Below are 17,248 nucleotides of genomic sequence, written 5' to 3'. Positions count from 1 at the left end.
TCATATGGTCTTGCTTTACCTCACACTCTCTCTTATAGGAACCATGTGCTTTACCCAAAGTGGACTATTTCTTATTTCTAGGTACATTTGGAATTTTCTGTGTATTCGTTTACTTAAATTATTCTCTTCTCAAGAATACCGATTAGTCTCCATCTTCTCCCTGGGAAAACTCTTTCTGTTTTACAACCAGTAAAACGTCATTGCTCTTCAAGGGCTCATTCAACAAGGGGAAAAGGCCAAGATTTTTTTTCAGTTCCAGTCACCCTGTGATGTACCTTTCTAGCACCTCTCACAATATTCTTCCTTTTACTATCATGGTATTTATGTAGGATACTTATCTTTATTTATCTATTAAATTTGAAGCCAAGGACTGAGTCTTGTTAATTCGATGGTTCTTAGCAGGCACAGTGTGATACTCTTAGAATCCCTCCTAGAAATTTTTTTTTTTTAATTTACTCACTAGCAACGCTATAGTTCTCTACTTCCTGAGAAAGTATGCTGTTTTGAGGTTGTTAGATATCATTATCTACACAAATGATGCTCTTTAGTATAATCATAGACAATTTTGCCACTCTTAAGTATGTAGAGGAAGTTTTATGTTTAATTTTAGTGCAATATTAATTATAATGCTTAAAGATTATCATGTACTTCTTTAAAAAAAAAACACAAAACACTACTAATAGTTTCTGCCATTTCAAGAATGGAAAATGCACACATTAGGGAATACAAACTGCAACTCAGTCCTCTAATGGCCCTTGAGCAACTTTTAATGTGGATGAATACACCATTCAAGCTTAATGTGTCTAATGTTTCCTGGGAACATGGACAATCCTAAAAGTTAAAACCACCTTCAGGAAATCACAGAGGACTCAGCAAGTTAAATGTCTTTTGAATCCATAAAACTTTTCCACTGTCCAAGTCTTAATTCAATTTTCAACTTTGAAGCACTCATTTTAAATTACTTTTAATGTAGAACATGGCATTCAAAATGTTAGCGACATCTCGGATTAATTTGATAATTATGGACTCACTATGAATAACAAAAGTTTATCTTTACATAAAATAAAAACAATATGGAATCCATAATGAGAGTTTTCTAACATAAAATGACATAATGTTTTTCTTTTCCTCTTTGGAAAACTAGTAGCAAATTTTATTAAGCACTTACTAGTTGGCAATCATTGTTATAAGCACCTTACAATAGCAACTTACTAAAACTTTATGACAATTCTATCATTGAAACTATTGTTTATCATTCCAACTTTACAGGAGAAACTAAAATGGAACATGAAACAATCCATCCACAAAACAAAATTGGTAGTGATGGAATTTAGGCAAGGAAGGATTAGCACCAAAACTCACAATCACTACTTTTTGCTGCTTTTCATTTAAAGAAATAATGAATAGCCAGAAATTGTGGCTCACACCTATAATCCTAGTACTTTGGGAGGCCAAGGCAGGCAGATCCCTGGCACTCAGGAGTTTGAGGCCAACCTGGGCAACATGGAGAAACTCCATCTCTACAAAAAAGGGGGGTGCATGGTGGTGCTCGAGTGTAGTCCCAGCTACTCTGGAGGCTGAGGTGGGAGAATTGTTTGAGCCTAAGAATTCGAGGGTGCAGTGAGCCATGATTGCACCACTGCACTCCAGTCTGGGTGAAAGAGCAAGACCCTGTCACACACACACACGCACACGCACAAAATAGTGAACAGTTTAAATTACTGTACAGAAACAATGAAAACATTCACACAAAAAATAGATTTAGACTCCATGAAGAGAAGCCCATCAAATGAAATTTGATCAGAAATAAGAGAGCTGCAATGCCAGAGGAATGCAGTTTTCATATGAATTTACTTGATCACAAGGTCCAAATTCTCTTGAATCACTATTTTCCCAGTATTTAGAGTGGTAGTAAACAAATCAATAACCATAAGTCGTATAGATTTATTAAAGAGTACGAAATCTCCCTATTCACTTCTTCATCCCAATCAGAAGTATTCAGGCTAAAAACTACTGGTTTTGTCCTTTATTCCTCAATAGTTTAAAAGAGGGACAATAAATAAACACTATTGTCTCCTGGAATCACGAGTCTAAAAAGGAAACCACAGATAAACAGATATGATGATTAGAGTTCTTACACAAAATGGATAAAATCAAAGTGTTAGCTTAATAAAAGTCTCAGCAGAAAAAAACATTGAAATAGAAAGTGTAATGACAAGTGATACAGTGGAGCTCAAATTTCAATATATTATCAAAAAAAGAGTATATGTGAAAAAATTATCATAAAGCCCAAAGGCAAATGAAAATCCTATATAATTAATCAGAAAAAAATACTACTATGAATCTGAATTAAAATGCAACAGAAAAGGATGTATCCAAGAATATATTTTGAGTTTGAAGACAAAAATTCTGAGGGGCAGATTGTGAACAGCAATCACTAATTCCACTTAAATTATGAATATTAGAGAAGCAAAGAGATTATAATAAAAAACAGAATGACATGAAAACGTGACTATTGTAAAATTAATTAAAAATTAAAAACAGAAATATGAGGAAAACAATTATAAAAATTAACTGTTAATTATGAAAATTCACTTACTTTGGCGTCATGATCTTCATTTAATTCCTGATTCTCCGCCCTTAAATCCTGATTCTCCGTCCTACCCATCACAGCAGGACAAGGTGAAAGGCTGGGGCTGAAGGCCATGAGATCCATCTTGGGTGGGCCCTCTCCAGAGCACGCTCTCTGCCGCCTCTGCTGCGAGTACGACCAGCTCCCCACCGCGCTGGAGCACACTAGCGTGGGCTTGCCCACCGCGCACGCGCCCTCGGTGGGCGGTGCTGAGCACCGCAGCGCGGTGTACAGCAGCAGCGTGAGCACCAGCAGGCTGGATACTGCGCAGATGGCGATGATCAGGTACACGTTGACATCCACCAGCGCCGCCTCCGGGCCCGTGGCGCTCACCGACGCCCGCGATGACACCTTTGGAGCCTGGCCACTCTCCACCAGCGACACCAGCACCGTGGCCGTGGCTGTCAGCGCCGGCTCACCGTGATCCTTCACCAGCACCAACAGGCGGTGGCGCGGAGAGTCCACCTCATCCAGGACACGAGTCGTGCTAATCTCGCCCGTGTACAGCCCCACGCGAAACGGGATGCGCGCGCTACTTGCCGCTGGCTGCAGTTCATACGAAAGCCACGCATTGTAGCCGGAGTCCGCGTCCACTGCGCGCACCTTTGCCACCACGTGACCCGCACCCACCGACCGCGGCACCAGCTCGCTCACTGTGCCGCCTGTACCACCCACTCGAGGAGCCAGTAGAGCCGGCGCGTTATCGTTCTCGTCCAGCACGAACACCTGCAGCGTCACGTTGCTGCCCAGAGGCGGCATGCCAGCGTCGCGCGCGCTCACCTGGAACTGCAGCAGCTCCAGCTCCTCGTGGTCCAGCGGTTGCAGCGCGTACACCTTGCCGCTCTCCGCGTGCACCGACACGTAGCTCGACAGAGCGCGATCGCCCACCCGCCGCTCCACCAGCGAGTAGGACACCAGCGCGTTCTCCTGCGCGTCCGCGTCCCGCGCTGACACAGTGAAGATGTGGCAGCCCGGGGGGTTGTTCTCCTTCACGAACACCGTGTACTCGGGCTGCTCGAACGCTGGAGCGTTGTCGTTCACGTCGGCCACCTCCACGGACAAGCTGGCCGTGGCCCACAGCGAAGGGGAGCCCCCGTCCCTCGCGGTCACCACCAGATCATAAGCCGACACGCTCTCGCGGTCCAGGGCGCTGTCCAGCACCAACGAGTAGTAATTCTTGAAAGTGGACACCAGCTTGAAGGGGAAGTGGGGTGTCAGGGAGCAGGTCACCTGCCCGTTGGCACCTGAATCGAGGTCGTTCACGCTTATTAGGGCGATGACAGTACCGAATTGAGCGTCTTCACGTACCGGCAAGGATAAGGAAGTCAATGCTATCTCAGGGACGTTATCATTTTTATCCAAAACTCTCACTAAAACGGTGCAATGACCCGCCATGGGAGGGTGGCCTTTGTCTGTCGCGTCAATACGGATTTTGTATAAATTTACTTGTTCAAAATCCAAATTACCCCGAATCACTATTTCTCCCGTATTTGGATCTATGCTAAACTGGTCAACAACCATGGTTGGAACAAGGCTATTAAAAGAATATGAAATTGCCCCATTCGCTCCTTCATCCCGATCAGAAGCATTCAGTCTGATAACTGTCGTTCCGTTGTCTGAGTTTTCGAATATTCTTACTTCGTATTCAGACTGTTCGAAAGTGGGAGCATTATCATTCACGTCCAGCACTGTGACCAGCAGCTGAACAGTGCCTGTGAGCTCAGGTTTGCCCCCATCTGTGGCTGTCAGAAATAAGTTGTGTGCAGGAGCGTCCTCTCTGTCCAAAGATTTCCTTAATATGAGCCCAATTTGTTTATTGTCATCACTGTTTATTTTCACATCTAGCCCGAAGTATTCGCTGAAACTGAGTTTATAGGTTAAGATAGAATTTGAGCCAACATCTGCATCTGACGCGCCCTCCAGTGGAAACAGAGAATCTGGCAGCCTAGATTCATAAATCAGCACTCTTTGTTCCTCTACCGGGAACACTGGCGGGTTGTCGTTAATGTCCCTCACCTCCACGTCCACATGGAAAACCTGCAGCGGCCTGTCCACGATCACTTCCAGGTGGATGCTGCACTCCGCGCTCCGCCCGCACAGCTCCTCGCGGTCGATCCGAGAATTCACAAACAAAATGCCGTTCTGCAGATTTACCTCCAGAAGGTCCCCGCGGTCTTTGGATGCCACCCGGAACAGGCGCGGCACCAACTCCGCCAGCTCCAGCCCCAGGTCCTGTGCGATGCGGCCCACGAAGGTGCCGTGTTTGGCCTCCTCGGAGACAGAGTAGTGGAGCTGACCGCTCCCCACCTTCCAAGCTGCGAGGAGCAGAAGCGGGAGGAGCAGACATTGCTTTCCCAATCTGTCGTCCGGAGTAAACACCATGTCAAATACCTCTTGTTTTATCTCCATTAGAAGATCTTTCGCATAAAGATAAAACACTGTATATTCCCGAATTCATTAATCCATTTCTTCTGCGTCCGCCATTATTCAACAGTCAGGGAATGATGCAGTAATAGAAGAAATTTGAATGTTGGCTAGCTATAACTTCATGGTAGACAGCGACATCATGCGGCTCCAAAAGGTAAGAAATTAATTCACATAGCAGCGCTATACTGTATATTTTTTAAACGGTATCTTCTTTTCTCTACTTTTATAGTAAATCCTCCTCATGTTTTTGATTTGCACAGTATCTCTACTTCTTTTATTAATTTAGAGTGATTTAATTATTCACAGCTAACCAACTTTTCTACCAATATTTGCAACATTAGTATTAACCAGTTTAACAAATTTAAGTGTTAACAGAATTGCTCTTGGAAATCAGAAATGTGAACTATCCTACACACTTTGGTAGAAAAGAAACTTGCCCACATATATATGTCATAGGACATGCTATTATATATTGCTCTGGGGAAACATTTTACAAAATTATCAAATTTTGGTTGAATTTTTAAAGGCTTATAGATTATTGAAGTCCATGCTTTCTTTGTTCAATAAACATCAGATGCTGTTAAGGTTCTTTTGTGTAATGATGGAAGATAAGATCCTAGAGCATATTCTTTATCACATTTAATTTATATGCCACTTATATTAAGACTCTTGCTTAAAATACTTTCTTTTCATAGACTTCGACACTTCAAATTGTACTGGAATTACCACCCACTGTCCTTTGCTGTTTTTGATTCTTCAGCTGTCCTTAAATGATCTCATTCTTTTCTCTCAACTTCAGCCCTGTCCTATATCCTTTCCTTTAATTGTTCTCATTTGCTTCCGAGTTTTGAATAAGACTTTCATTGAGGTATTTCCAAATCCATATCTTCATCCCTTCTTTCTATGTTTCTAATTTTTACTTTCACCTATACATGCTGACTCTTAGAAAACAATTTGTTAAATATCAAAGCATGACCAATTATTATTATTTTTAATGAATAAGAGGTTCTTATGTTGCCCAGGCTGGCCTCAAACACATAGTCTCGCCTCTTCAAGTGCCAGGACAACTGGCCTGAGCCACCGTGGCTCCCAATATGACCAATTATTAATAATCCCCAAATCCAAATTTTTTAATTCATATTTTTAATGACATCAGCATTTCCCATGTCAGGTACATTACTTTTTAAATTACTCCTTTTCTTGGGCTTGCCTTATTCCCCATCCACCTAAATCCATCTGTCTTTCACATACTATCATATTTATCTTTATGAGTACAGTTTTCATTGAATTTTACTAAACCTAGAAATTCCAAGACATTTGAGAAACTTCTAGTAACCTAATATATAATCACATATGAGGTGATCAATTTTTGAAGGTTATTTACAATTACTCTCCAATGTGACTCTTATTTTTCTGACAATATAGACCACTTGCCCTTCCTCTTTCCCAATACTGTGTTTGTTTTAGCTGGGTTTTTAAATTACATCTACATTTACCTGCAAAAATGTTATCCTCATATAAAAGTCAAGGCCAAATATCAAATCAACTCCACCCTTAGTTTATCCTCAATGTTATCCATTGGAAGTGATTAAACCCCTCCTTGAAAGGAGAAAATTAGGATCACCAATAAGACTTTTCAATGACATGATCATCTTCACCTCCCTCCAAAATTCTGAAATACAGTGAAATGCCTCGCAGACGATTGTAATGCAAAACCTTTACTTCCATGTGAAATTTTGTCTTAAAATAATTAACCTGGATCTATTCAGTAGTCCTTATCACTGACTTTCTATTGCAGTTATTTTAGGCAAAGGGTTCAATTTCCTAACCAGTCACAACCCCTAAAACAAGGAGGTTCCTATAAAAAAAGATAAGCTGCACAAAATACACAAAGACTTGATATATAAAGAGATATATAGTTTATATCTCAAAATAACCTAACTTGATTTTTAAAATGTTGACCATTGTTACCTATAGATTTACAGGGTGACAAGAACTGTTTCTCAATTTCTAGAACTTACTCAAAGTAACTAAGGACATAAGGAATATATAAATAGTATGATAGATGGGTACTTATAGAATTACATGCATATGAGAATAAAAGAGACAGGCAAAGCAATAGAAATAGGGAATTCGCATTTTATCCTGTGAAATGTGGACTATTTTTACCTGACAAACCCACAATCCCCCCTCCCCAGAGTAGAAAAATGGTTCTCATTATTTCAAATGGAGATGACACTTGTCTAGAGTATTCTCAAACATACAGCTTTAATAAACAACTCTTTGTAAACAACAGACTCAAGAAGGGAGTTTGTATCGTGGTATATTTATGTTTTTAATCTGAAAATGAAAAGTAACAACAAGCAGTAAAATTTTTCAACCAAAATATAGTAGAATTTGCACAACTGAGGGGGTTCACAAGTACTCATCAATATAGTAATTTAGGACAGGCACGGTGGCTCACATCTGTAATCCCAGCACTTTTGGAGGCTGAAGCGGGTGGATCACCTAAGATCAGGAGTTCAAAACCAACATGGTGAAACCCCATCTCTAGTAAATACAAAAATTAGCCAGACGTGGTGGCTCATGCCTGTAATCCCAGCTACTTAAGAGGATGAGGCAGGAGAATCACTTGAAACCAGGAGGCTGAGGTTGCAGTGAGGCAAGATTGTACCATTGCCCTCCAGTTTGGGCAACAAGAGCAAAACTCCATCTCAAAATCATAATATACATATATGCATACACACATATATATATACACACACATATAATTTATAAATTGAAAAATATGCAAGTTTCAAGAAAATTAAATCATTGCTCCACTAAATGTTAATGTTAAGATGAGGGAAAAATAAGCAACCATATATCTAAACAATGGAACACCATAGATCTAGATAAGAGAAAAATAAATCTACCTCAGTAATGATAACTCATGATCATCAAGATATACTAGTAAGTGAAAAAAGCAAGCTTAAAAGTAATACGTGTTTTTTAAAGGGGTAAGGAAGTTTATTTGTATATAAAAAATCTCTCTAGTAGCATACCCAAGAATGCTTTGGCTTCATGAAGAAGGTGAAAGGGACAATTTAACTGTATTCTTTTGCACTTCTAAAACAGTAAACTATGTATATGTGTTTCCTATTCAAAAAATGAAAACTCATTAAATTTTTGAATTGCAATTATCAAATTCATCATGGGTATACAAGGTGAACTGCTTAGGCAAAGTTGAAATAAATCATATACTGCAAAAATATACCCGAAAAAGAAATAAATTAGTTTAATAAAAATAGTTAATTTAAATTCAACAGAAACAAAAGGCAAAATTAGAAGAGTAGTGTTAAAATGTTTTTATAGACCCAGGTACTCTGGCTCAATTCTGTAATCTTAGTACTTTAGGAGGCTGAGATGGCAGGATGGCTTGAGACTAGGAGTTCAAGAACAGCCTAGGCAAAGTAGCAAGACCCCTATCTCTAGAAAAAAACCTTTAGTTAGCATGTGCATGTAGTCCAGCTAGCTACTTGGGAGACTGAGACGGAAGGATCACTTGAGCCCAGAAGTTTCAGGCTTCAGTGAGCTATGGTCAGGCCACTGCTGTCTGAGCAACAAAAGGTCTCTAAAAAATAATAAACTGAGACTTTGAGAATGACTCCAACTATGTCTTATAATTATTTTCATATATATTTAGAGATTAAAATTCAAAAGCTATTATAAAATATAATTTTTAAAATACTTAATATCACAGAAAGCTGATGAATCTGTTTCCCCAACAGAAAAGCCTCATAAAAGCATGTAGTATATGAATTAGAGCAATAATTATATACTATAATATTTATGTACTAAGGCATAATTTTTAAAAAACGAAAGTGTGGGAATGTGATATTTAATATTTAAAAATCGGGAAGGAAAGTGGGATGTTAATATTACAAAACTCACGTTTTCTGTAGAGGTGGGATCCTGAGGAAGGCTTGGACTGAAGGCCATGAGGTCAGTCTTGGGTGGGCCTTCCCCAGAGCACACCCTCTGCCTCTTCTGCTGCGAGTTCGACCAGCTCCCCACCGCACTGGAGCACAATAGCGTGGGCTTGTCCCGCGTACACACGACTTCAGTGGGTGGCGCCGAGCACCGCAATGCGGTGTACAGCAGCAGCGTGAGTACCAGCAGGCTGGACACCGCGCAGATGGCGATGATCAGATACACGTTGACATCCACCAGCGCAGCCTCGGGACCCACAGCTCCCTTGGACACCCGCGACGAGACCTTCTGCGCCTGGCCACTTTCCACTAGCGATATCAGCACTGTGGCTGTGGCTGTCAGCGCAGGCTCTCCATGGTCCTTCACCAGTACCAGAAGGTGGTGGCGAGGTGCTTCGGTCTCATCCAGAGGGCGTGCTGTGCTGATCTCGCCCGTGTACAGCCCCACGCGGAACGGGATCCGCGCACTGCCAGACGCTGGCTGCAGCTCATACGAAAGCCACGCATTGTAGCCTGAGTCGGGGTCCACTGCGCGCACCTTCGCCACTACGTGGCCAGCACCCACTGACCGCGGTACCAGCTCGCTCACTGCGCCGCCAGTGCCACCCACCCGAGGCGCCAGCACTGCCGGCGGGTTATCGTTCTCGTCCAGCACGAACACCTGCAGCGTCACGTTGCTGCCCAGAGGCGGCATGCCTGCGTCTTGCGCGCTCACCTGGAACTGCAGCAGCTCCAGCTCCTCGTGGTCCAGCGGCTGCAGCGCGTACACCTTGCCACTCTCCGCGTGCACCGACACGTAGCTCGACAGAGCGCGATCGCCCACCCGCCGCTCCACCAGCGAGTAGGACACCAGCGCGTTCTCCTGCGCGTCCGCGTCCCGCGCCGACACAGTGAAGATGTGGCAGCCCGGCGGGTTGTTCTCCTTCACGAACACAGTGTACTCGGGCTGCTCAAACGCTGGCGCGTTGTCGTTCACGTCGGCCACCTCCACGGACAAGCTGGCCGTGGCCCACAGTGAAGGGGAGCCCCCATCTCGCGCGGTCACCACCAGCTCATAGGCCGACGCGCTCTCGCGATCCAGGGCGCTGTCCAGCACCAATGAGTAGTAATTCTTGTAGGTGGACACCAGTTTGAAGGGGACGTGGGGCATTAGGGAGCAGGTCACCTGCCCGTTGGCACCTGAGTCACGGTCAGACACGGTGATAAGAGCAATGACCGTGCTGAGTGGAGCGTCCTCTTTGACAGGCAGGAAAAGGGAGGTTATGGCCATCTCTGGGGTATTATCATTCACATCCAGGAGTTTCACTACTACTTTACAGTGTCCTGTTAATGGAAATGCACTTTTATCCATGGCATCAATATTAATTTCATATGAGTTACAGTCTTCATAATCCAGTTCCTCCTTAACTTTTATTTCACCAGTATTGGAATTAATTATAAATTTAGACTTTACATCGTCCAGAACAAGATTACTAAAGAAATACACTATTTCCTTATTGATGCCCTCATCTGCATCAGAGGCGTTCAGTTTAATAACTAATGTCCCACTTGGTGCATTTTCCAACAATCTGACATTATAAATGGATTTATCAAATTCCGGGGCGTTATCATTCGCATCCAATACGTTGATCAACAACTGAACTGTACCTGTTAGTTCAGGTTTTCCTCCATCAGTTGCAATCACTAATAAACGATGTTCTTGTGTTTCTTCTCTATCTAAAGATTTCCTCAAAACTAGCTCTAAAAAGTTCGTTTCTTCTTCATTTGTTTTAACATCTAAGTCAAAATATTCGTTAGGATTTAACTTGTATCTCAATTGTGCGTTTGCTCCGACATCCAAATCCGACGCGCCCTCTACTGGAAACCGCGAATCTGGCATTCTTGATTCTAAAATGAATAGTCTTTGTTCTTGTCTGGAAAACCTGGGCGGATTGTCATTAATGTCCTTTACGTCCACGTCCACATGGAAAACCTGCAGCGGCCTGTCCACGATCACCTCCAGGTGGATGCTGCACTCCGCGCTCCGCCCGCACAGCTCCTCGCGGTCGATCCGAGAATTCACAAACAAAATGCCATTCCGCAGATTTACCTCCAGAAGGTCCCCGTGTGTTTTGGACGCTACACGGAACAGGCGCGGCACCAGCTCCGCCAGCTCCAGCCCCAGGTCCTGCGCGATGCGACCAACGAAGGTGCCGTGTTTGGCCTCCTCCGGGATCGAGTAATGGAGGTGGCAGCTCCCTGCCTTCCAGTAGGCGAGAAGCCAGAGCAGCAGGAGCCGGGATCCCAGACTTCCTCTCCGGGAATATAACATCGCAATCTCCTTCCAATTATCAGCTATCTATCGCATCACCACACAATGTATTTTGTAAATTTAATTCCTAATTAACTATATATTTTTTATGTTCTCACCTTTTTGAGCTTCTTGGCAGAGCCAAATGGAAGGTCCTCTTCCTTTCTGTCTAAGGAAAATGTACTCACTGTATTCCTGCGAGGTTGGGAAGGGAGAAAAACCTTGCGGTGTCCAGCGACATCATGTGGATGAAAGGGTAAGTGTTTTACTTTGTTTTGCTTTATTTAGCTTATACTCGTCAAATATTTCTCAAATATTTTCATTTTCAATGACATGATTATCATTCTTTAAATCACTTATCTCTAACCAGAATATATCATTAAAAGCTATCTGAAAGTGTTCATATAAATACATCATTAAAATATTACAGAAAAATACATCTAAAGTCATGAAACCCAAATCCTTACTAAAGAAATTTGTATTGGTGTATTTTACACAGTGAGGAGTTTATGTATTTTCAAACTGATAAAAACAACTTTTAAGAGTTAAAGTTTTGACTTCTCTCATCTGTATTTAAATATAAATAATGAAAATTTTTTGGTTTTTCTGTACTAGTCAATGGAATGTTTGTATGCTATCTCCATGTTATTCATAAAACAAATTTTTATTCCAATTTTCAGTGTTCAGTAGTGACATTTTGTTGATGTTATTTTCAAAAACAACTAAAACTATTTTAATGGCATTCTCACCTGAGTTTCTTCTTGGAAGTCTAATTTTCAAATCGGTGAAAAACTATTTCTTTATAACACCTATCTACTTTTTGTATTGACTCAAAAACCGTAACGAGGTATTTCAACTTTTTAGAAATCTTCAAATTAGAAGCATCTAGATAGCATTGCTATTACTGATAAAGGAGTTATTAAAAACTGTAAAAATCACATATCTTTGCACTTATATGGCAAGTCAAAATCGTACTGTTAGCTATATGACATACTATTCCACAAAATGTTTAGGTTCCAGTAAAAATAATTATATTGAAAAGAATAGTATTTTATTAACCAGGCTACCTTTATATTAGTTTCATCACTTTGTAATCTCCCGACTGTTACTGGATGGTATCATTTGAACACAACCTAGTAAATATAGTGAACTTCACTTAATAAATATGGGTGAAAGTAAATATGCCAAATTTTCTATAGAAGAAATAGCTAACATTTTGCTTGTATATATACTCCATAAAATTACTTAAATATTACAAAATATCCCTTACCTGTGAAGACAAGAGAGACCAAGAGATCAACAATTCTATTGCTTCCTACTTTTACATTTAAAATATAACTTGATAAGAAAAAAAATTATCAGAAAATTCAAAGTCAGTGGAAATTCACTTGATTTCTGGAGTTCTAACTTGTAAAGAAATAAGATATTGTAACAGAATTGTTTCTGATACAGTCTTTAAAGGTGTATTGACCATTTCCCTTATAAGATTCTTACTATCTCTACTATCATGACTTTGCACCAATATTTGGATCATTGAAACACAAATCAATTTCCAAGACTACTTGCCTAATAGATTTCATGCTGATAATTTTTAAATATTTTAATACACAATGGGAAAAAATCAAGAAAATATAATATTTAGAAAATAGCATTAGCTGATGTTAGCCACTTTCTATTCTATCACAGTAAATAATGTAAAACTACAAAGCTATGGCATCAATTATAGAATTTTATGCAACATACACAAAGACAGCCTTTGAAAAAAGTAAATATTAAGTATTTAAAAGTCAAATTAACAGTGTAGTATTAAGAACATGTGCACTGTAACCTGCAGAGTATTATAATACTGAGGGTTTCTTTTTTCTGTTTTTGAGACAGAGTCTCACTCGGATGCACAGGCTGGATGCAGTGGCTCAATCTCAGCTCACTGCAATCTCCACCTCCCGGGTTCAAGCAATTCTCCTGCCTCAGCCTCCTGAGTAGCTGGGATTACAGGCATGTGCCACCAGCCTGGCTAAGTTTTGTATTTTTAGTACAGACGGGGTTTCACCATGTTGGTCAGGCTGATTTCGAACTCCTGACCTCGTGATCCGCCTGCCTTAGCCTCCCAAAGTGCTGGGATTACAGGCATGAGCCATCGTGCCCAGCCCTAAATACTGAATATTTTAAAAGAGATACTCAATGGAGAAAAAGTCATTAACAAAATCAGTTAACATGCCCCTCTCAGTCTGGAAAAAATATCTCACATAATTATATGGATATTTCGGGAGAAAACAAAACTCGACATTTGATTCATCTTGACATCTGTTAAATTATATTTACTTTTTGAATTATCACTTGTATTTGTGTTACAGTGATCAACTCTTATTTTAAATACTCCTTTCTCAATAACTATAGATTATCTAACCTGAATTCCACGGGAGACTCCACAGGAAAATAACATTTCAAAAAATCTTCTTCCAAGTCATTTTTTTCAATCAATTATTATAGATTATTTTCTTGACTGATCCAGTTAATCGCTCCTTTAGATATTTCAATCATGTTTAAGCACCATTGTGTAAATAGAACTTCTTCCTTGAGAAAAAATTTAGATTTAAAACTGTATAGTGTTTTAAAGTGTCTCCATTTAATTCACTAAAAACCTTTAGAAATACAGTAACATTAAAAAATGTAATCTTCATAAGGGTATAAATATCTTTCATTCTTTACAAAACCCAGAATAAAATTTTAATAAGCTATAATCTTTCTTCACGTTATCTGTAGAAATTATATAGATATACCAGATTACAGAGAAGAGGAAATGTTGAATCAATTGTATACAAATGTATAATAATTTATGCACATGTCACTTGATCCTTCAAAAATTAATTCTGTAGGAAAATTAATTCTACTATAAGGATAGTAAGAAAGGATACCATGTACATATAACACACATCTTAGCACGGCCTGTACAATGATTCACAGAGAAAGGTATAACTGCCTTATAAAGGACTGTGCTAATATATCCATATTATATATCTTCTTTGGATAGAAAATATGAGAAGAGTTCTAGCATATCTCTGAGATAGTGAAAAATTATTGTTATGCAATTATATTGCACTCATTAATGTCAAATGGACAATGAAGCTAAATTCAAGAGATGTAATCTCAGGCATCTTTTTTTATACCTTTAACTATAGTTGATTTTATACAACTGGCTGACAAAGAGTCTCACTCTCACCCAGGCTGGAGTGCAGTGGTACAACCAAGGTTCATTGCAGCCTCAGGCTCAAGTTATCATTCAACTTCAGCCTCCCAAGTAGCTGGGACCACAGGTGTGCACCACCAATCTAGCTATTTTTTTTTAATTTTTTGTAAAGATGGAGTTTCCCGATAATGCTCAGGTTTATCTTGAAATCCTGGGCTCAAGCAATCCTCCCATCATGGCCCACAAAAGTGGTGGGATTACAGGCATGAGCCACCATACCTAGCTTGATTCATCATTAAATGGAGAAAAATAATAATCTCTCAGGTTATATCTAATTTTAAAATCCAAGATCAAGTGATTGAAAACTTGGTGGGAGGAAAGTTTCTTTTAAAATCAGCCAGTACCCAAGTTAGAAATTTATTTTTAAAAAGAAAAATAAAATTCTAAATCTGAAAAATGCCATTATTGAAGTTAATAATTCAATTGATGATTTTGATAGTGGCCTGGAATAACAAGATAAAATTCCTAAAGTAAAAGATGGGTCAGAATAAAACATAGACGATGAAACAAAGAAAAAAGGTGATTTTAAAACAGAAATGCCAAATAAAAGGCAAGGGATATAGTGAAAAGATTTAACATACATGTACTTATAGTCACAGAAGAATAGGAGAGAAATATGAAGTAGCAGCAGTATTTGAAGGCATACTGCTCAATCTTCTCTTAAACTGATAAAATATATCAACCCATAGATAAGGAAGCTTTGAAAACTGCAAGCCAGATTAAAATCAAAGCAAACTAATACTGGGAATATAATAATAAAGCTGTTAAAAATAAAAATTAAAAAAACAGAGAAAGTATATAAAGTAGCTAGAGAGAAAAAAAAACACTAATTGAACAATGAACTTGACAACCATCATCTCAAAAGAAGACCATGGAATGTCATCTTAAAAGTGCTGGCAAAAGTAACTTCCATTCAATACCCAAAACTATTTCTCAAAAGTGATAGTAAAATTAAGACATTTCCAGATCTGTAAAAACTTAAAGGTTTCTTTACCAGCAGGCCATACTAAAGGAAATATTAATTTCTTCACTAGGAAAATGATTCCAGAAAGAAATACAAATAGGTGTTAACTGTGTTAACAATAGGTATTAAAACAATGATAATAATGTATTGTGTGTCTAGAATATATAAATAATTGAAAGGCATATCAGTAAAAAAAAAGGAGGGTACAAGTAAATGGTGTAATGATTCAAGGTCTTAGCATTGTCTGGAAGTAGTAAAAGTATTGATTTAATTGAGGTAATAAGTCAAGGATGTGTGTTATAATCAATAAAAGAGGAAGTAAAAGAGGAAATCAATAAAATAATTTGTAAAAGCATATATAACCTAAAAAGATATCAGAGGTAGTGACATCAGTAAGATGCTGTTATAGGAATTCCCAGACCCTCCACAGATATACCAACTCAACAACAATACAAGGACCAACTCCCATGGTGATAAATCCAGAAACCAGTTAAGAGGATCCTGTGCTTCAAGCAGTATACAACTAGCTGTGTAGGAGCTGATAGGAAAATCTGGGGCACTTTCCCTATAGTCCTATGTAGCAACACAGTCCCATTCAACAGGAGGAAACTCCCAGCTCCTGGCTTCTCCCTGAGAAGGGAAAGAGAAAGTAAAGCATGTATTCAATGTTCTGATTTTTCAAGGGGGCTGTCTTGCATGTCCCAGAGCATTGATGGAACCTGGCATATTCTAGACTCCTGAGGGCAGTTGAGAGTAATAAAGAGCTGGGTGGTGGGCTGATGCTCCTCAGGACCTGTGACACAGCACACAGAGCACAATTCAGCTCAGCAATCTCTCCCTCATGAAGGAAAGAGAAGAGTGAAACATGCATCCAAAGTTTCTGATTTTTAGTGGGCAGTCCAAGGGACTAGTTTCTGTCTCACCTAACTCAAGGCACTGATAGGAGTCAGCAGAATCTATAACTGAGGGCTTCTCAGAACCTAAAAGAGCCTAGTGAATACTGCTGCTCCAGAAGGCCCACAGTACAGCACACAGACACTACAAAGGGCAAAAGATTAGAACTTCTAAAAAAAATCTGGCAGATCCCTCTAATTAGGAATTATAAACACAAGTCCATAGAAGATTCATCCACAGAAAAGGTTTGAGAGGTCACCAGAATCTCTAGCCAGGCCAGGCTGATTAGTAAAGATCTTTCCATGTACCAAATCCAGGCCATAAAGACTGGGAGAGGTAGCTAGGGTGTTTTTGTATTTTGTTTTTAATGTATAGATATTAACACAAAGTAACAAGAAATATGAGGAAACAGAAAACATGGCCCAATCAACACACGCACACACACACGCACATCTCCAGAAACAAAACCTAAAGAAATAGAGCTATGTGAATTACTTGACAAAGTATTCAAAATAATTGTCGTAAAGCGAGCTCAGGAAAATGATACATAAGCAGAATGATAATTTCAGCAGACAGAAAATATTTAAAAGAGCTAACAGGAAATTTTGGAAGTGAAGAATACAATAATTGAACTAAAAATTTTACAGACATCTTCAACAGCACACTTAATCAAGTGGAAGAATGAATCAGTGAACTCAAGGACACATAATTTGAAATTATCCAGACAGACTAGCAAAAAGAACAATGAATGAAAGAGAGTAAAGAAAGCCTAAGAGATTGATGAGACATCCTCAAGCAGGTAGCTCTACTCATTATGAAGTTT

General features: G+C 39.7%; 2 protein-coding genes across 2 annotated transcripts; both read right to left on the bottom strand.

Moving 5' to 3' along the window:
* Positions 1 to 2,581: 2,581 nt before the first annotated feature.
* On the bottom strand, positions 2,582 to 5,402 carry LOC135270631 (protocadherin alpha-6). Its single transcript, XM_064366405.1, has one exon. The coding sequence runs from the start codon at positions 5,039 to 5,041 to the stop codon at positions 2,582 to 2,584; it is 2,460 nt and encodes an 819-aa protein (XP_064222475.1). The 5' UTR covers positions 5,042 to 5,402.
* A 3,578-nt stretch (positions 5,403 to 8,980) lies between these two features.
* LOC105715263 (protocadherin alpha-5) lies at positions 8,981 to 11,478 on the bottom strand. Its single transcript, XM_012449554.3, is given in 2 exon segments — positions 8,981 to 9,075; positions 9,077 to 11,478. Coding segments are annotated over 2 exon segments (2,352 nt in total). The 5' UTR covers positions 11,342 to 11,478; the 3' UTR covers positions 8,981 to 8,988.
* Between the last annotated feature and the right edge of the window lie 5,770 nt (positions 11,479 to 17,248).

This window comes from Aotus nancymaae, unplaced genomic scaffold (genome assembly GCF_030222135.1).
Source record: "Aotus nancymaae isolate 86718 unplaced genomic scaffold, 86718_ANA_hifiasm-v0.15.2.pri h1tg000064l_1, whole genome shotgun sequence".
NCBI classification, from domain to species: Eukaryota; Metazoa; Chordata; class Mammalia; order Primates; family Aotidae; genus Aotus; species Aotus nancymaae.
Note: the sequence above shows the minus strand (reverse complement) of the source record. Positions and strands in the feature narration are given on the sequence as shown.